General features: G+C 52.3%; 3 protein-coding genes and 2 pseudogenes across 3 annotated transcripts; all 5 read right to left on the bottom strand.

Moving 5' to 3' along the window:
- Positions 1-1,867: 1,867 nt before the first annotated feature.
- LOC119298069 (probable purine permease 11) lies at positions 1,868-3,268 on the bottom strand. Its single transcript, XM_037575603.1, has 2 exons — positions 3,196-3,268; positions 1,868-2,919 (listed from the first exon to the last, which is right to left on the bottom strand). Exons 1-2 carry the CDS (start codon positions 3,266-3,268, stop codon positions 1,868-1,870), a joined length of 1,125 nt encoding a protein of 374 aa, XP_037431500.1.
- Positions 3,269-7,202: 3,934 nt separating this feature from the next.
- LOC119298068 (probable purine permease 11) lies at positions 7,203-8,603 on the bottom strand. The gene is made up of 2 exons (XM_037575602.1): positions 8,531-8,603; positions 7,203-8,254 (listed from the first exon to the last, which is right to left on the bottom strand). Exons 1-2 carry the CDS (start codon positions 8,601-8,603, stop codon positions 7,203-7,205), a joined length of 1,125 nt encoding a protein of 374 aa, XP_037431499.1.
- Positions 8,604-10,551: 1,948 nt separating this feature from the next.
- On the bottom strand, positions 10,552-11,952 carry LOC119298067 (annotated as a pseudogene).
- A 1,943-nt stretch (positions 11,953-13,895) lies between these two features.
- On the bottom strand, positions 13,896-15,297 carry LOC119298066 (annotated as a pseudogene).
- Positions 15,298-17,243: 1,946 nt separating this feature from the next.
- On the bottom strand, positions 17,244-18,644 carry LOC119298065 (probable purine permease 11). Its single transcript, XM_037575601.1, has 2 exons — positions 18,572-18,644; positions 17,244-18,295 (listed from the first exon to the last, which is right to left on the bottom strand). Exons 1-2 carry the CDS (start codon positions 18,642-18,644, stop codon positions 17,244-17,246), a joined length of 1,125 nt encoding a protein of 374 aa, XP_037431498.1.
- Positions 18,645-19,972: the final 1,328 nt, after the last annotated feature.

Here is a 19,972-nt window from a genome sequence, read left to right as displayed (position 1 = left end):
AGATCGAGAGGACGAAGAGGTTTAGCGGTGGAGAGGAACAAGAGGGACATGCGGAGGTGGAATGGAGTGGAGATGGGTGGGAAGAACAAGAGCCCGAGTCCGCCCGTTAATTTCTCTGTCGCTTTCCTCGTCTCGCTGTTGCCCTCTCACCGTGCAGCATGCAGAGATCGATCGATGCAAACGCAGAGTTTTACGGGTCAATGCAAGAGCTGTCCGTCTTCATGCATGTATTGCTGCAGAGGGCAGCAGGTATGTGTACTTCCGTCGTCACGTTTGACAGGCCACCGCCAGGGAAAACCGAGCTAGCCATTGTGGACAGTGACTGCGCAGTTCCTCTGTGCTGCGCAGTTGGAAACTATATTTCCTTGATTGATTGCAACTGGCACAGAGTACAGGGCTTAAGAAGGGAAGGTGGAGCACCGGTCGCCCTACAATGTAGGCACGCGGGCCATGGCGAGGTGCGATCCTACAATCCCGAAGTGAATACAACAGAGGCAACGTTACAATATACAAAATGATATACACAGATTCTAACACCCTCCCTCAGTCGGAACTCCGTTGGGAAGAATGTTCAGGTTGTAGCGAAAAACTCTGAAGACTGGAGATGGCAACCCCTTGGTGAAAATGTCGGCATACTGAGAGCTTGGGGGTACGTGAAGGACGCGAGCTTCGCCGAGAGCCACCCGGTCATGAACGAAGTGCAAGTCAATCTTAATATGCTTAGTGCGCTGATGTTGGGCCGGGATGCTCGCAAGATACGATGCGTTGACATTGTCATAATACATGATAGTAGCACGAGTCGTAGGAAGCTTGAGTTCATGGAGAAGTTGACGCAACCAGCAAGACTCAGCCACACAGTTAGCAATGCCTCTGTACTTAGCTTCTGCACTCGAACGCGAGATGGTTGGCTGCCTCTTCGACGACCAAGAAATAAGGTTGTCACCGAGAAAAACACAGAATCCTGAAGTGGACTTGCGTGTATCCGGGCATCCTGCCCAATCCGCGTCCACTAGTAGAAAACAGGGCTATGGTCCAGGCCGGCTCAGCCCATTAGTCCCAGTTCAGTCTAGAACCGGGACTAATGTGAGCATTGGTCCCGGTTCGTGCGGCTAAGGCATTAGTCCCGGTTCATCTAGACCTTTTGGTCCCGGTTGGTGGGATGAACCGGGACCAATGGGCCTCGCTCCTGGCCCACAACCATTGGTCCCGGTTCGTGCCACAAACCGGGACTAAAGATTAGACCTTTAGTCCCGGTTTGAGGCAGGAACCGGGACTAATGGGGATGAGACCTTTAGTCCCAGTATGTGCCACGAACCGGTACTAAAGGTCCCATTTTCAAACTATACCCCCCTGTGGATCGCCTTTTTAGTTTAAAAAAAATAAAAGAAAATGATGGAAATGTCAAAAAAATAAAAGAAAATAAGTTTCACATGTGATATGTGGTCTAGTTGTTGGGAAAATTTACAAATATGAATTTCGACTTTATTTACAAAATCTCTCTGGAATTTGTAAAATGGGCATAACTTTTGCATACGAACTTGGATGAAAAAGTTTTTTATATGAAAAATCATCTAGTCGAAAAGTTACATTATGGGACGGAGGAGTAGAAGTAAGTCTGTATTGGTAATTTCCAACTTCTGACATGGAGTGGAGACAAGATGATAGAAATAAGAGAGTTTTCAATGGGAAGATTCTATTATTATTCAGTAGCATACATAGATAATATAGAAGGCAGTACTCTATGAAGAAAATCCTGCAACATATATAGCATTAGCAACACCTCCTAGGTCCTTGCAGCTAACAGATTAGGTTGGAAGAGAGCAAAAATATTAATTCCTAGCGCACCAAGGACCATATATATACTATACTAGCCACCAGCTGCCGCCTTCCTAGCTTTCTTGTCATCGATGAAGTGTTGCATGAGATAGGAAACGAACCCCCAGGCGGCGATGAGCATGGATATGATCTTTATCCCATCCATGGTGTCGTGGAAAATGAGCACGGCGAAGGGGGGCACGATGGGCAGCGACACGATGCAGATGACGTTGGAGAAGAGGGAGGAGACCTCGAAAACGAGCCCCACCACCCCGACAGAGGTGATCTGCCAGGACACGGCTGTCCACACCAGCGTCATGAAGTAGGAGAACTGGCCAGAGCGGAAGGTGTCCATCTCCTCCGTCATCATCCTCCACTCGCCGCTGGCGAAGAGGCCGACCATGGACGCGATGGTGGCGACGAGCGCCATGTATATCTGCATGTTGAGCACGGCCATGTAGGTGTGCTTCTTGATCACGTTCTCGAAGGTGAGCTGCATGAGGGAGAGGATGAGCGAGTAGGTGCCCGACGCCCCCAGCGTCAGCAGGAAGCCCATGAGGTACTTGCCCCGAGGCATGCCGCTCATGTCCTCCGTCTCGTCGTGGTTCACCCCGAGGAGCGCGTCCGACAGCGTCAGCAGGATCACGGCGTTGAAGATCAGGCCGGTGAGCTTCTGCGAGTTGAGCACGTAGGAGAAGATGACGTTAAAGGCCAGCTGGCTGGCGCAGATGAGCGAGTAGGTGGAGACCGGGAGGTACTTGAGGCCGCTGGCGTACATCATGTCGTCGGCGGCTATGACGAGCCCCAGGACAACGTAGATCACCGCGACCTTGGCGACCGGGGCGTCGCCGCTGGCGCCGCCGCCGCCGGACGACTTGGGGAAACACAAGAGGGCGAGGAACAGTATGGGGAAGCCAGCGGTCTGCACGAACATTGATATCCAATTGCTGCTGCCGCCCTGGTGGTAGTAGTACCTCCCCAGCAGCGTCGCGGACGTTTGGCCGGCGACGACGAAGAAGACGTCCACCGACACCATCATCCACCACCGCCAGTTCTTGGCGCCGGAGTTCTTGGATGGTGCCCCCGGCTCGGCTTTGGGTGGCCCTGTGGTTTACAGCGAGAACTGTAAAATTCAGTGACGTCAATGACAGAATCACTATGAGTTTGACAAGTAAAATTCTTTCCTTTCATTCCCTCATGTTCACATTTCACCCTTGGAAGAACAACACTGTAAATCAATTTAAGCCCGCGTTCGCGCCATTGGGCCATGGGCTTAGCGAAGGCAACGAACAGCCCAACGTACGGCCAGACGGATTGAACAGAAGTAAACCGTCCAAAACGGATGAAAATTCGACAAGCGGAGAGTGATGGCAATCTGACCTGCAGGGATCTGTATCTGGACCTCGGCGTTGCTCGTGCTGCCCGCATTGTTGCCGGCGCTGGCGTCGGCCATCTCATCCGATCGAGATCCCAGTCAGGAGAAGGGGGAGGAGGAGGAGGAGGAGGAGGAGGAGGAGAGGGGAGGTGATTGTAGATCGAGCGGACGAAGAGGTTTAGCGGTGGAGAGGAACAAGAGGGACATGCGGAGGTGGAATGGAGTGGAGATGGGTGGGAAGAACAAGAGCCCGAGTCCGCCCGTTAATTTCTCTGTCGCTTTCCTCGTCTCGCTGTTGCCCTCTCACTGTGCAGCATGCAGAGATCGATCAATGCAAACGCAGAGTTTTACGGGTCAATGCAAGAGCTGTCCGTCTTCATGCATGTATTGCTGCAGAGGGCAGCAGGTATGTGTACTTCCGTCGTCACGTTTGACAGGCCACCGCCAGGGAAAACCGAGCTAGCCGTTGTGGACAGTGACTGCGCAGTTCCTCTGTGCTGCGTAGTTGGAAACTATATTTCCTTGATTGATTGCAACTGGCACAGAGTACAGGGCTTAAGAAGGGAAGGTGGAGCACCGGTCGCCCTACAATGTAGGCACGTAGGCCATGGCGAGGTGCGATCCTACAATCCCGAATTGAAAACAAAGGCAACGCGACAATATACAAAATGATATACACAGATTCTAACACCCTCCCTCAGTCGAAACACGACTGGGAAGAATGTTCAGGTTGTAGCGAAAAACTCTGAAGACTGGAGACGGCAACCCCTTGGTGAAAATGTCGGCATACTGAGAGCTTGGGGGTACGTGAAGGACGCGAGCTTCGCCGAGAGCCACCCGGTCATGAACGAAGTGCAAGTCAATCTTAATATGCTTAGTGCGCTGATGTTGGGCCGGGTTGCTCGCAAGATACGATGCGTTGACATTGTCATAATACATGATAGTAGCACGAGTCGTAGGAAGCTTGAGTTCATGGAGAAGTTGACGCAACCAGCAAGACTCAGCCACACAGTTAGCAATGCCTCTGTACTTAGCTTCTGCACTCGAACGCGAGATGGTTGGCTGCCTCTTCGACGACCAAGAAATAAGGTTGTCACCGAGAAAAACACAGAATCCTGAAGTGGACTTGCGTGTATCCGGGCATCCTGCCCAATCCGCGTCCACTAGTAGAAAACAGGGCTATGGTCCAGGCCGGCTCAGCCCATTAGTCCCGGTTCAGTCTAGAACCGGGACTAATGTGAGCACGAGTCGTAGGATCACGGCGTTGAAGATCAGGCCGGTGAGCTTCTGCGAGTTGAGCACGTAGGAGAAGACGACGTTGAAGGCCAGCTGGCTGGCGCAGATGAGCGAGTAGGTGGAGACCGGGAGGTACTTGAGGCCGCTGGCGTACATCATGTCGTCGGCGGCTATGACGAGCCCCAGGACGACGTAGATCACCGCGACCTTGGCGACCGGGGCGTCGCCGCTGGCGCCTCCGCCGCCGGACGACTTGGGGAAACACAAGAGGGCGAGGAACAGTATGGGGAAGCCAGCGGTCTGCACGAACATTGATATCCACTTACTGCTGCCGCCCTGGTGGTAGTAGTACCTCCCCAGCAGCGTCGCGGACGTCTGGCCGGCGACGACGAAGAAGATGTACACCGACACCATCATCCACCACCGCCAGTTCTTGGCGCCGGATTTCTTGGATGGTGCCCCCGGCTCGGCTTTGGGTGGCCCTGTGGTTTACAGCGAGAACTGTAAAATTCAGTGACGTCAATGACAGAATCACTATGAGTTTGACAAGTAAAATTGTTTCCTTTCATTCCCTCATGTTCACATTTCACCCTTGGAAGAACAACACTGTAAATCAATTTAAGCCCGCGTTCGTGCCATTGGACCGTGGGCTTAGCAAAGGCAACGAACAGCCCAACGTACGGCCGGACGGATTGAACAGAAGTAAACCGTCCAAAACGGATGAAAATTCGACAAGCGGAGAGTGATGGCAATCTGACCTGCAGGGATCTGTATCTGGACCTCGGCGTTGCTCGTGCTGCCCGCATTGTTGCCGGCGCTGGCGTCGGCCATCTCATCCTATTGAGATCCCAGTCAGGAGAAGGGGGAGGAGGAGGAGGAGGAGGAGGAGAGGGGAGGCGATTGCAGATCGAGAGGACGAAGAGGTTTAGCGGTGGAGAGGAACAAGAGGGACATGCGGAGGTGGAATGGAGTGGAGATGGGTGGGAAGAACAAGAGCCCGAGTCCGCCCGTTAATTTCTCTGTCGCTTTCCTCGTCTCGCTGTTGCCCTCTCACTGTGCAGCATGCAGAGATCGATCGATGCAAACGCAGAGTTTTACGGGTCAATGCAAGAGCTGTCCGTCTTCATGCATGTATTGCTGCAGAGGGCAGCAGGTATGTGTACTTCCGTCGTCACGTTTGACAGGCCACCGCCAGGGAAAACCGAGCTAGCCGTTGTGGACAGTGACTGCGCAGTTCCTCTGTGCTGCGTAGTTGGAAACTATATTTCCTTGATTGATTACAACTGGCACAGAGTACAGGGCTTAAGAAGGGAAGGTGGAGCACCGGTCGCCCTACAATGTAGGCACGCAGGCCATGGCGAGGTGCGATCCTACAATCCTGAAGTGAATACAACAGAGGCAACGTTACAATATACAAAATGATATACACAGATTCTAACACCCTCCCTCAGTCGGAACACCGTGGGGAAGAATGTTCAGGTTGTAGCGAAAAACTCTAAAGACTGGAGACGGCAACCCCTTGGTGAAAATGTCGGCATACTGAGAGCTTGGGGGTACGTGAAGGACGCGAGCTTCGCCGAGAGCCACCCGGTCATGAACGAAGTGCAAGTCAATCTTAATATGCTTAGTGCGCTGATGTTGGGCCGGGTTGCTCGCAAGATACGATGCGTTGACATTGTCACAATACATGATAGTAGCACGAGTCGTAGGAAGCTTGAGTTCATGGAGAAGTTGACGCAACCAGCAAGACTCAGCCACACAGTTAGCAATGCCTCTTTACTTAGCTTCTGCACTCGAACGCGAGATGGTTGGCTACCTCTTCGACGACCTAGAAATAAGGTTGTCACCGAGAAAAACACAGAATCCTGAAGTGGACTTGCGTGTATCCGGGCATCCTGCCCAATCCGCGTCCACTAGTAGAAAACAGGGCTATGGTCCAGGCCGACTCAGCCCATTAGTCCCGGTTCAGTCCAGAACTGGGACTAATGTGAGCATTGGTCCCGGTTCGTGCGGCTAAGGCATTAGTCCCGGTTCATCTAGACCTTTTGGTCCCGGTTGGTGGGATGAACCGGGACCAATGGGCCTCGCTCCTGGCCCACAACCATTGGTCCCGGTTCGTGCCACAAACCGGGACTAAAGATTAGACCTTTAGTCCCGGTTTGAGGCAGGAACCGGGACTAATGGGGATGAGACCTTTAGTCCCGGTTCGTGCCACGAACCGGTACTAAAGGTCCCATTTTCAAACTATACCCCCCCCTGGGTGGATCGCCTTTTCAGTTTTAAAAAAAATAAAAGAAAATGATGGAAATGTCGAAAAAATAAAAGAAAATAAGTTTCACATGTGATATGTGGTCTAGTTGTTGGGAAAATTTACAAATATGAATTTCGACTTTATTTACAAAATTTCTCTGTAATTTGTAAAATGGGCATAACTTTTGCATACGAACTCGGATGAAAAAGTTTTTTATATGAAAAATCATCTACTCGAAAAGTTACATTATGGGACGGAGGAGTAGAAGTAAGTCTGTATTGGTAATTTCCAACTTCTGACATGGAGTGGAGACAAGATGATAGAAATAAGAGAGTTTTCAATGGGAAGATTCTATTATTATTCAGTAGCATACATAGATAATACAGAAGGCAGTACTCTATGAAGAAAATCCTGCAACATATATAGCATTAGCAACACCTCCTAGGTCCTCGCAGCTAACAGATTAGGTTGGAAGAGAGCAAAAATATTAATTCCTAGCACACCAAGGACCACATATATACTATACTAGCCACCAGGTGCCGCCTTCCTAGCTTTCTTGTCATCGATGAAGTGTTGCATGAGATAGGAAACGAACCCCCAGGCGGCGATGAGCATGGATATGATCTTTATCCCATCCATGGTGTCATGGAAAATGAGCACGGCAAAGAGGGGCACGATGGGCAGCGACACGGTGCTGATGACGTTGGAGAAGAGGGAGGAGACCTCGAAGACGAGCCCCACCACCCCGACGGAGGTGATCTGCCAGGACACGGCCGTCCACACCAGCGTCATGAAGTAGGAGAACTGGCCGGAGTGGAAGGTGTCCATCTCCTCCGTCATCATCCTGCACTCGCCGCTGGCGAAGAGGCCGACCATGGAGGCGATGGTGGCGACGAGCGCCGTGTATATCTGCATGTTGAGCATGGCCGTGTAGGTGTGCTTCTTGATCATGTTCTCGAAGGTGAACTGCATGGGGGAGAGGATGAGCGAGTAGGTGCCCGACGCCCCCAGCGTCAGCAGGAAGCCCATGAGGTACTTGCCCCGAGGCATGCCGCTCATGTCCTCCGTCTCGTCGTGGTTCACCCCGAGGAGCGCGTCCGACAACGTCAGCAGGAACACGGCATTGAAGATCAGGCCGGTGAGCTTCTGCGAGTTGAGCACGTAGGAGAAGACGACGTTGAAGGCCAGCTGGCTGGCGCAGATGAGCGAGTAGGTGGAGACCGGGAGGTACTTGAGGCCGCTGGCATACATCATGTCGTCGGCGGCTATGACGAGCCCCAGGACGACGTAGATCACCGCGACCTTGGCGACCGGGGCGTCGCCGTTGGCGCCGCCGCCGCCGGACGACTTGGGGAAACACAAGCGGGCGAGGAACAGTATGGGGAAGCCAGCGGTCTGCACGAACGTTGATATCCACTTGCTGCTGCCGCCCTGGTGGTAGTAGTACCTCCCCAGCAGCGTCGCGGACGTCTGGCCGGCGACGACGAAGAAGACGTCCACCGACACCATCATCCACCACCGCCAGTTCTTGGCGCCGGAGTTCTTGGATGGTGCCCCCGGCTCGGCTTTGGGTGGCCCTGTGGTTTACAGCGAGAACTGTAAAATTCAGTGACATCAATGACAGAATCACTATGAGTTTGACAAGTAAAATTGTTTCCTTTCATTCCCTCATGTTCACATTTCACCCTTGGAAGAACAACACTGTAAATCAATTTAAGCCCGCGTTCGTGCCATTGGACCGTGGGCTTAGCGAAGGCAATGAAGAGCCCAACGTACGGCCGGACGGATTGAACAGAAGTAAACCGTCCAAAATGGATGAAAATTCGACAAGCGGAGAGCGATGGCAATCTGACCTGCAGGGATCTGTACCTGGACCTCGGCGTTGCTCGTGCTGCCCGCATTGTTGCTGGCGCTGGCGTCGGCCATCTCATCCGATCGAGATCCCAGTCAGGAGAAGTGGGAGGAGGAGGAGGAGGAGGAGGAGGAGAGGGGAGGCGATTGCAGATCGAGAGGACGAAGAGGTTTAGCGATGGAGAGGAACAAGAGGGACATGCGGAGGTGGAATGGAGTGGAGATGGGTGGGAAGAACAAGAGCCCGAGTCCGCCCGTTAATTTCTCTCTCGCTTTCCTTGTCTCGCTGTTGCCCTCTCACTGTGCAGCATGCAGAGATCGATCGATGCAAACGCAGAGTTTTACGGGTCAATGCAAGAGCTGTCCGTCTTCATGCATGTATTGCTGCAGAGGGCAGCAGGTATGTGTACTTCCGTCATCACGTTTGACAGGCCACCGCCAGGGAAAACCGAGCCAGCCGTTGTGGATAGTGACTGCGCAGTTCCTCTGTGTTGCGCAGTTGGAAACTATATTTCCTTGATTGATTGCAACTGGCACAGAGTACAGGGCTTAAGAAGGGAAGGTGGAGCACCGGTCGCCCTACAATGTAGGCACGCAGGCCATGGCGAGGTGCGATCCTACAATCCCGAAGTGAATTCAACAGAGGCAACGTTACAATATACAAAATGATATACACAGATTCTAACACCCTCCCTCAGTCGGAACACCGTTGGGAAGAATGTTCAGGTTGTAGCGAAAAACTCTGAAGACTGGAGACGGCAACCCCTTGGTGAAAATGTCGGCATACTGAGAGCTTGGGGGTACGTGAAGGACGCGAGCTTCGCCGAGAGCCACCCGGTCATGAACGAAGTGCAAGTCAATCTTAATATGCTTAGTGCGCTGATGTTGGGCCGGGTTGCTCGCAAGATACGATGCGTTGACATTGTCACAATACATGATAGTAGCACGAGTCGTAGGAAGCTTGAGTTCATGGGGAAGTTGACGCAACCAGCAAGACTCAGCCACACAGTTAGCAATGCCTCTGTACTTAGCTTCTGCACTCGAACGCGAGATTGTTTGCTGCCTCTTCGACGACCAAGAAATAAGGTTGTCACCGAGAAAAACACAGAATCCTGAAGTAGACTTGCGTGTATCCGGGCATCCTGCCCAATCCGCGTCCACTAGTAGAAAACAGGGTTATGGTCCAGGCCGGCTCAGCCCATTAGTCCCGGTTCAGTCTAGAACCGGGACTAATGTGAGCATTGGTCCCGGTTCGTGCGGCTAAGGCATTAGTCCCGGTTCATCTAGACCTTTTGGTCCCGGTTGATGGGATGAACCAGGACCAATGGGCCTCGCTCCTGGCCCACAACCATTGGTCCCGGTCCGTGCCACAAACCGGGACTAAAGATTAGACCTTTAGTCCCGGTTTGAGGCACGAACCGGGACTAATGGGGATGAGACCTTTAGTCCCGGTTCGTGCCACGAACCGGTACTAAAGGTCCCATTTTCAAACTATACCCCCCCCGGTGGATCGCCTTTTCAGTTTTAAAAAAAATAAAAGAAAATGATGGAAATGTCAAAAAAATAAAAGAAAATAAGTTTCACATGTGATATGTGGTCTAGTTGTTGGGAAAATTTACAAATATGAATTTCGACTTTATTTACAAAATCTCTCTGGAATTTGTAAAATGGGCATAACTTTTGCATACGGACTCGGATGAAAAAGTTTTTTATATGAAAAATCATCTACTCGAAAAGTTACATTATGGGACGGAGGAGTAGAAGTAAGTCTGTATTAGTAATTTCCAACTTCTGACGTGGAGTGGAGACAAGATGATAGAAATAAGAGAGTTTTCAATGGGAAGATTCTATTATTATTCAGTAGCATACATAGATAATATAGAAGGCAGTACTCTTTGAAGAAAATCTTGCAACATATATAGCATTAGAAACACCTCCTAGGTCCTCGCAGCTAACAGATTAGGTTGGAAGAGAGCAAAAATATTAATTCCTAGCGCACCAAGGACCATATATATATACTATACTAGCCACCAGCTGCCGCCTTCCTAGCTTTCTTGTCATCGATGAAGTGTTGCATGAGATAGGAAACGAACCCCCAGGCGGCAATGAGCATGGATATGATCTTTATCCCATCCATGGTGTCGTGGAAAATGAGCACGGCGAAGAGGGGCACGATGGGCAGCGACACGGTGCTGATGACGTTGGAGAAGAGGGAGGAGACCTCGAAGACGAGCCCCACCACCCCGACGGAGGTGATCTGCCAGGACACGACCGTCCACACCAGCGTCATGAAGTAGGAGAACTGGCCGGAGCGGAAGGTGTCCATCTCCTCCGTCATCATCCTCCACTCGCCGCTGGCGAAGAGGCCGACCATGGAGGCGATGGTGGCGACGAGCGCCGTGTATATCTGCATGTTGAGCACGGCCGTGTAGGTGTGCTTCTTGATCACGTTCTCGAAGGTGAGCTACATGAGGGAGAGGATGAGCGAGTAGGTGCCCGACGCCCCCAGCGTCAGCAGGAAGCCGATGAGGTACTTGCCCCGAGGCATGCTGCTCATGTCCTCCGTCTCGTCGTGGTTCACCCCGAGGAGCGCGTCCGACAGCGTCAGCAGGATCACGACGTTGAAGATCAGGCCGGTGAGCTTCTGCGAGTTGAGCACGTAGGAGAACACGACGTTGAAGGCCAGCTGGCTGGCGCAGATGAGCGATTAGGTGGAGACCGGGAGGTACTTGAGGCCGCTGGCGTACATCATGTCGTCGGCGGCTATGACGAGCCCCAGGACGACGTAGATCACCGCGACCTTGGCGACCGGGGCGTCGCCGCTGGCGCCGCCGCTGCCGGACGACTTGGGGAAACACAAGAGGGCGAGGAACAGTATGGGGAAGCCAACGGTCTGCACGAACATTGATATCCACTTGCTGCTGCCGCCCTGGTGGTAGTAGTACCTCCCCAGCAGCCTTGCGGACGTCTGGCCGGCGACGACGAAGAAGACGTCCACCGTCACCATCATCCACCACCGCCAGTTCTTGGCGCCGGAGTTCTTGGATGGTGCCCCCGGCTCAGCTTTGGGTGGCCCTGTGGTTTACAGCGAGAACTGTAAAATTCAGTGACGTCAATGACAGAATCACTATGAGTTTGACAAGTAAAATTGTTTCCTTTCATTCCCTCATGTTCACATTTCACCCTTGGAAGAACAACACTATAAATCCATTTAAGCCCGTGTTCGCGCCATTGGACCGTGGGCTTAGCGAAGGCAACGAACAGCCCAACGTACGGCCCGACGGATTGAACAGAAGTAAACCGTCCAAAACGGATGAAAACTCGACAAGCGGAGAGTGATGGCAATCTGACCTGCATGGATCTGTATCTGGACCTCGGCGTTGCTCGTGCTGCCCGCATTGTTGCCGGCACTGGCGTCGGCCATCTCATCCGATCGAGATCCCAGTCAGGAGAAGGGGGAGGAGGAGGAGGAGGAGGAGAGGGGAGGCGATTGCAGATCGAGAGGACGAAGAGGTTTAGCGGTGGAGAGGAACAAGAGGGACATGCGGAGGTGGAATGGAGTGGAGATGGGTGGGAAGAACAAGAGCCCGAGTCCGCCCGTTAATTTCTCTGTCGCCTTCCTCGTCTCGCTGTTGCCCTCTCACTGTGCAGCATGCAGAGATCGATCGATGCAAACGCAGAGTTTTACGGGTCAATGCAAGAGCTGTCCGTCTTCATGCATGTATTGCTGCAGAGGGCAGCAGGTCTGTGTACTTTCGTCGTCACGTTTGACAGGCCACCGCCAGGGAAAACTGAGCTAGCCGTTGTGGACAATGACTGCGCAGTTCCTCTGTGCTGCGCAGTTGGAAACTATATTTCCTTGATTGATTACAACTGGCACAGAGTACAGGGCTTAAGAAGGGAAGGTGGAGCACCGGTCGCCCTACAATGTAGGCACGCAGGCCATGGCGAGGTGCGATCCTACAATCCCGAAGTGAATACAATAGAGGCAACATTACAATATACAAAATGATATACACAGATTCTAACACCCTCCATCAGTCGGAACACCGTTGGGAAGAATGTTCAGGTTGTAGCGAAAAACTCTGAAGACTGGAGACGGCAACCCCTTGGTGAAAATGTCGGCATACTGAGAGCTTGGGGGTACGTGAAGGACGCGAGCTTCGCCGAGAGCCACCCGGTCACGAACGAAGTGCAAGTCAATCTTAATATGCTTAGTGCGCTGATGTTGGGCCGGGTTGCTCGCAAGATACGATGCGTTGACATTGTCACAATACATGATAGTAGCACGAGTCGTAGGAAGCTTGAGTTCATGGAGAAGTTGACGCAACCAGCAAGACTCAGCCACACAGTTAGCAATGCCTCTGTACTTAGCTTCTGCACTCGAACGCGAGATGGTTGGCTGCCTCTTCGACGACCAAGAAATAAGGTTGTCACCGAGAAAAACACAGAATCCTGAAGTGGACTTGCGTGTATCCGGGCATCCTGCCCAATCCGCGTCCACTAGTAGAAAACAGGGCTATGGTCCAGGCCGGCTCAGCCCATTAGTCCCGGTTCAGTGTAGAACCGGGACTAATGTGAGCATTGGTCCCGGTTCGTGCGGCTAAGGCATTAGTCCCGGTTCATCTAGACCTTTTGGTCCCGGTTGGTGGGATGAACCGGGACCAATGGGCCTCGCTCCTGGCCCACAACCATTGGTCCCTGTTCGTGCCACAAACCGGGAATAAAGATTAGACCTTTAGTCCCGGTTTGAGGCACGAACCGGGACTAATGGGGATGAGACCTTTAGTCCCGGTTCGTGCCACGAACCGGTACTAAAGGTCCCATTTTCAAACTATAACCCCCCCCCCGGTGGATCGCCTTTTCAGTTTTAAAAAAAATAAAAGAAAATGATGGAAATGTCAAAAAAATAAAAGAAAATAAGTTTCACATGTGATATGTGGTCTAGTTGTTGGGAAAATTTACAAATATGAATTTCGACTTTATTTACAAAATCTCTCTGGAATTTGTAAAATGGGCATAACTTTTGCATACGAACTCGGATGGAAAAGTTTTTTATATGAAAAATCATCTACTCGAAAAGTTACATTATGGGACGGAGGAGTAGAAGTAAGTCTGTATTGGTAATTTCCAACTTCTGACATGGAGTGGAGACAAGATGATAGAAATAAGAGAGTTTTCAATGGGAAGATTCTATTATTATTCAGTAGCATACATAGATAATACAGAAGGCAGTACTCTATGAAGAAAATCCTGCAACATATATAGCATTAGCAACACCTCCTAGGTCCTCGCAGCTAACAGATTAGGTTGGAAGAGAGCAAAGATATTAATTCCTAGTGCACCAAGGACCATATATATACTATACTAGCCACCAGCTGCCGCCTTCCTAGCTTTCTTATCATCGATGAAGTGTTGCATGAGATAGGAAACGAACCCCCAGGCGGCGATGAGCATGGATATGATCTTTATCCCATCCATGGTGTCGTGGAAAATGAGCACGGCGAAGAGGGGCACGATGGGCAGCGACACGGTGCTGATGACGTTGGAGAAGAGGGAGGAGACCTCGAAGACGAGCCCCACCACCCCGATGGAGGTGATCTGCCAGGACACGGCCGTCCACACCAGCGTCATGAAGTAGGAGAACTGGCCGGAGCGGAAGGTGTCCATCTCCTCCGTCATCATCCTCCACTCGCCGCTGGCGAAGAGGCCGACCATGGAGGTGATGGTGGCGACGAGCGCCGTGTATATCTGCATGTTGAGCACGGCCGTGTAGGTGTGCTTCTTGATCACGTTCTCGAAGGTGAGCTGCATGAGGGAGAGGATGAGCGAGTAGGTGCCCGACGCCCCCAGCGTCATCAGGAAGCCCATGAGGTACTTGCCCCGAGGCATGCCGCTCATATCCTCCGACTCGTCGTGGTTCACCCCGAGGAGCGCGTCCGACAGCGTCAGCAGGATCACGGCGTTGAAGATCAGGCCGGTGAGCTTCTGCGAGTTGAGCACGTAGGAGTAGACGATGTTGAAGGCCAGCTGGCTGGCGCAGATGAGCGAGTAGGTGGAGACCGTGAGGTACTTGAGGCTGCTGGCGTACATCATGTCGTCGGCGGCTATGACGAGCCCCAGGACGACGTAGATCACCGCGACCTTGGCGACCGGGGCGTCGCCGCTGGCGCCGCCGCCGCCGGACGACTTGGGGAAACACAAGAGGGCGAGGAACAGTATGGATGAAGCCAGCGGTCTGCACGAACGTTGATATCCACTTGCTGCTGCCGCCCTGGTGGTAGTAGTACCACCCCAGCAGCGTCGCGGACGTCTGGCCGGCGACGACGAAGAAGACGTCCACCGACACCATCATCCACCACCGCCAGTTCTTGGCGCCGGAGTTCTTGGATGGTGCCCCCGGCTCGGCTTTGGGTAGCCCTGTGGTTTACAGCATGAACTGTAAAATTCAGTGACGTCAATGACAGAATCACTATGAGTTTGACAAGTAAAATTGTTTCCTTTCATTCCCTCATGTTCACATTTCACCCTTGGAAGAACAACACTGTAAATCAATTTAAGCCCGCGTTCGCGTCATTGGACCGTGGGCTTAGCGAAGGTAATGAACAGCCCAACGTATGGCCGGACGGATTGAACAGAAGTAAACCGTCCAAAACGGATGAAAATTCGACAAGCGGAGAGTGATGGCAATCTAACCTGCAGGGATCTGTATCTGGACCTCGGCGTTGCTCGTGCTGCCCGCATTGTTGCCGGCGCTGGCGTCGGCCATCTCATCCGATCGAGATCCCAGTCAGGAGAAGGGGGAGGAGGAGGAGGAGGAGGAGGAGAGGGGAGGCGATTGCAGATCGAGAGGACGAAGAGGATTAGCGGTGGAGAGGAACAAGAGGGACATGCGGAGGTGGAATGGAGTGGAGATGGGTGGGAAGAACAAGAGCCCGAGTCCGCCCGTTAATTTCTCTGTCGCTTTCCTCGTCTCGCTGTTGCCCTCTCACTGTGCAGCATGCAGAGATTGATCGATGCAAATGCAGAGTTTTACGGGTCAATGCAAGAGCTGTCCGTCTTCATGCATGTATTGCTGCAGAGGGCAGCAGGTATGTGTACTTCCGTCGTCACGTTTGACAGGCCACCGCCAGGGAAAACCGAGCTAGCCGTTGTGGACAGTGACTGCGCAGTTCCTCTGTGCTGCGCAGTTGGAAACTATATTTCCTTGATTGATTGCAAGTGGCACAGAGTACAGGGCTTAAGACGGAAAGGCGGAGCACCGGTCGCCCTACAATGTAGGCACGCAGGCCATGGCGAGGTGCGATCCTACAATCCCGAAGTGAATACAACAGAGGCAACGTTACAATATACAAAATGATATACACAGATTCTAACACCCTCCCTCAGTCGGAACACTGTTGGGAAGAATGTTCAGGTTGTAGCGAAAAACTCTGAAGACTGGAGACGGCAACCCCTTGGTGAAAATGTCGGCATACTGAGAGCTTGGGGGTACGTGAAGGACGCGAGCTTCGCCGAGAGCCACCCGGTCATGAACGAAGTGCAAGTCAATCTTAATATGCTTAGTGCGCTGATGTTGGGCCGGGTTGCTCGCAAGATACGATGCGTTGACATTGTCACAATACATGATAGTAGCACGAGTCATAGGAAGCTTGAGTTCATGGAGAAGTTGACGCAACCAGCAAGACTCAGCCACACAGTTAGCAATGCCTCTGTACTTAGCTTCTGCACTCGAACACGAGATGGTTGGCTGCCTCTTCGACGACCAAGAAATAAGGTTGTCACCGAGAAAAACACAGAATCCTGAAGTGGACTTGCGTGTATCCGGGCATCCTGCCCAATCCGCGTCCACTAGTAGAAAACAGGGCTATGGTCCAGGCCGGCTCAGCCCATTAGTCCCGGTTCAGTCTAGAACCGGGACTAATGTGAGCATTGGTCCCGGTTCGTGCGGCTAAGGCATTAGTCCCGGTTCATCTAGACCTTTTGGTCCCGGTTGGTGGGATGAACCGGGACCAATGGGCCTCGCTCCTGGCCCACAACCATTGGTCCCGGTTCGTGCCACAAACCGGGACTAAAGATTAGACCTTTAGTCCCGGTTTGAGGCACGAACCGGGACTAATGGGGATGAGCCCTTTAGTCCCGGTTCGTGCCACGAACCGGTACTAAAGGTCCCATTTTCAAACTATACCCCCCCCCCCCGTGGATCGCCTTTTCAGTTTTAGAAAAAATAAAAGAAAATGATGGAAATGTCAAAAAAATAAAAGAAAATAAGTTTCACATGTGATATGTGGTCTAGTTGTTGGGAAAATTTACAAATATGAATTTCGACTTTATTTACAAAATCTCTCTGGAATTTGTAAAATGGGCATAACTTTTGCATACGAACTCGGATGGAAAAGTTTTTTATATGAAAAATCATCTACTCGAAAAGTTACATTATGGGACGGAGGAGTAGAAGTAAGTCTGTATTGGTAATTTCCAACTTCTGACATGGAGTGGAGACAAGATGATAGAAATAAGAGAGTTTTCAATGGGAAGATTCTATTATTATTCAGTAGCATACATAGATAATACAGAAGGCAGTACTCTATGAAGAAAATCCTGCAACATATATAGCATTAGCAACACCTCCTAGGTCCTCGCAGCTAACAGATTAGGTTGGAAGAGAGCAAAAATATTAATTCCTAGCGCACCAAGGACAATATATATACTATACTAGCCACCAGCTGCCGCCTTCCTAGCTTTCTTGTCATCGATGAAGTGTTGCATGAGATAGGAAACGAACCCCCAGGCGGCGATGAGCATGGATATGATCTTTATCCCATCCATGGTGTCGTGGAAAATGAGCACGGCGAAGAGGGGCACGATGGGCAGCGACACGGTGCTGATGACGTTGGAGAAGAGGGAGGAGACCTCGAAGATGAGCCCCACCACCCCGACGGAGGTGATCTGCCAGGACACGGCCGTCCACACCAGCGTCATGAAGTAGGAGAACTGGCCGGAGCGGAAGGTGTCCATCTCCTTCGTCATCATCCTCCACTCGCCGCTGGCGAAGAGGCCGACCATGGAGGCGATGGTGGCGACGAGCGCCGTGTATATCTGCATGTTGAGCACGGCCGTGTAGGTGTGCTTCTTGATCACGTTCTCGAAGGTGAGCTGCATGAGGGAGAGGATGAGCGAGTAGGTGCCCGACGCCCCCAGCGTCAGCAGGAAGCCCATGAGGTACTTGCCCCGAGGCATGCCGCTCATGTCCTCCGTCTCGTCGTGGTTCACCCCGAGGAGCGCGTCCGACAGCGTCAGCAGGATCACGGCGTTGAAGATCAGGCCGGTGAGCTTCTGCGAGTTGAGCACGTAGGAGAAGACGACGTTGAAGGCCAGCTGGCTGGCGCAAATGAGCGAGTAGGTGGAGACCGGGAGGTACTTGAGGCCGTTGGCGTACATCATGTCGTCGGCGGCTATGACGAGCCCCAGGACGACGTAGATCACCACGACCTTGGCGACCGGGGCGTCGCCGCTGGCGCCGCCGCCGCCGGACGACTTGGGGAAACACAAGAGGGCGAGGAACAGTATGGGGAAGCCAGCGGTCTGCACGAACGTTGATATCCACTTGCTGCTGCCGCCCTGGTGGTAGTAGTACCTCCCCAGCAGCGTCGCGGACGTCTGGCCGGCGACGACGAAGAAGACGTTCACCGACACCATCATCCACCACCGCCAGTTCTTGGCGCCGGAGTTCTTGGATGGTGCCCCCGGCTCGGCTTTGGGTGGCCCTGTGGTTTACAACGAGAACTGTAAAATTCAGTGACGTCAATGACAGAATCACTATGAGTTTGACAAGTAAAATTGTTTCCTTTCATTCCCTCATGTTCACATTTCACCCTTGGAAGAACAACACTGTAAATCAATTTAAGCCCGCATTCGCGCCATTCGACCGTGGGCTTAGCGAAGGCAACGAACAGCCCAACGTACGGCCGGACGGATTGAACAGAAGTAAACCATCCAAAACGGATGAAAATTCGACAAGCGGAGAGTGATGGCAATCTGACCTGCAGGGATCTGTATCTGGACCTCGGAGTTGCTCGTGCTGCCCGCATTGTTGCCTGCGCTGGCGTCGGCCATCTCATCCGATCGAGATCCCAGTCAGGAGAAGGGGGAGGAGGTGGAGGAGGAGGAGGAGGAGAGGGGAGGAGATTGCAGATCGAGAGGACGAAGAGGTTTAGCGGTGGAGAGGAACAAGAGGGACATGCGGAGGTGGAATGGAGTGGAGATGGGTGGGAAGAACAAGAGCCCGAGTCGGCCCGTTAATTTCTCTGTCGCTTTCCTCGTCTCGCTGTTGCCCTCTCACTGTGCAGCATGCAGAGATTGATCGATGCAAATGCAGAGTTTTACGGGTCAATGCAAGAGCTGTCCGTCTTCATGCATGTATCGCTGTAGAGGGCAGCAGGTATGTGTACTTCCGTCGTCACGTTTGACAGGCCACCGCCAGGGAAAACCGAGCTAGCCGTTGTGGACAGTGATTGCGCAGTTCCTCTGTGCTGCGCAGTTGGAAACTATATTTCCTTGATTGATTGCAACTGGCACAGAGTACAGGGCTTAAGACGGGAAGGTGGAGCACCGGTCGCCCTACAATGTAGGCACGCAGGCCATGGCGAGGTGCGATCCTACAATCCCGAAGTGAATACAACAGAGGCAACGTTACAATATACAAAATGATATACACAGATTCTAACACCCTCCCTCAGTCGGAACACCGTTGGGAAGAATGTTCAGGTTGTAGCGAAAAACTCTGAAGACTGGAGACGGCAACCCCTTGGTGAAAATGTCGGCATACTGAGAGCTTGGGGGTACGTGAAGGACGCGAGCTTCACCGAGAGCCACCCGGTCATGAATGAAGTGCAAGTCAATCTTAATATGCTTAGTGCGCTGATGTTGGGCCGGGTTGCTCGCAAGATACGATGCGTTGACATTGTCACAATACATGATAGTAGCACGAGTCGTAGGAAGCTTGAGTTCATGGAGAAGTTGACGCAACCAGCAAGACTCAGCCACACAGTTAGCAATGCCTCTGTACTTAGCTTCTGCACTCGAACGCGAGATGGTTGGCTGCCTCTTCGACGACCAAGAAATAAGGTTGTCACCGAGAAAAACACAGAATCCTGAAGTGGACTTGCGTGTATTTGGGCATCCTGCCCAATCCGCGTCCACTAGTAGAAAACAGGGCTATGGTCCAGGCCGGCTCAGCCCATTAGTCCCGGTTCAGTCTAGAACCGGGACTAATGTGAGCATTGGTCCCGGTTCGTGCGGCTAAGGCATTAGTCCCGGTTCATCTAGACCTTTTGGTCCCGGTTGGTGGGATGAACCGGGACCAATGGGCCTCGCTCCTGGCCCACAACCATTGGTCCCGGTTCGTGCCACAAACCGGGACTAAAGATTAGACCTTTAGTCCC

Source organism: Triticum dicoccoides, chromosome 5A (assembly GCF_002162155.2).
Source record: "Triticum dicoccoides isolate Atlit2015 ecotype Zavitan chromosome 5A, WEW_v2.0, whole genome shotgun sequence".
NCBI lineage: Eukaryota > Viridiplantae > Streptophyta > Magnoliopsida > Poales > Poaceae > Triticum > Triticum dicoccoides.
This window is presented reverse-complemented; position numbering and strand designations above follow the sequence as displayed.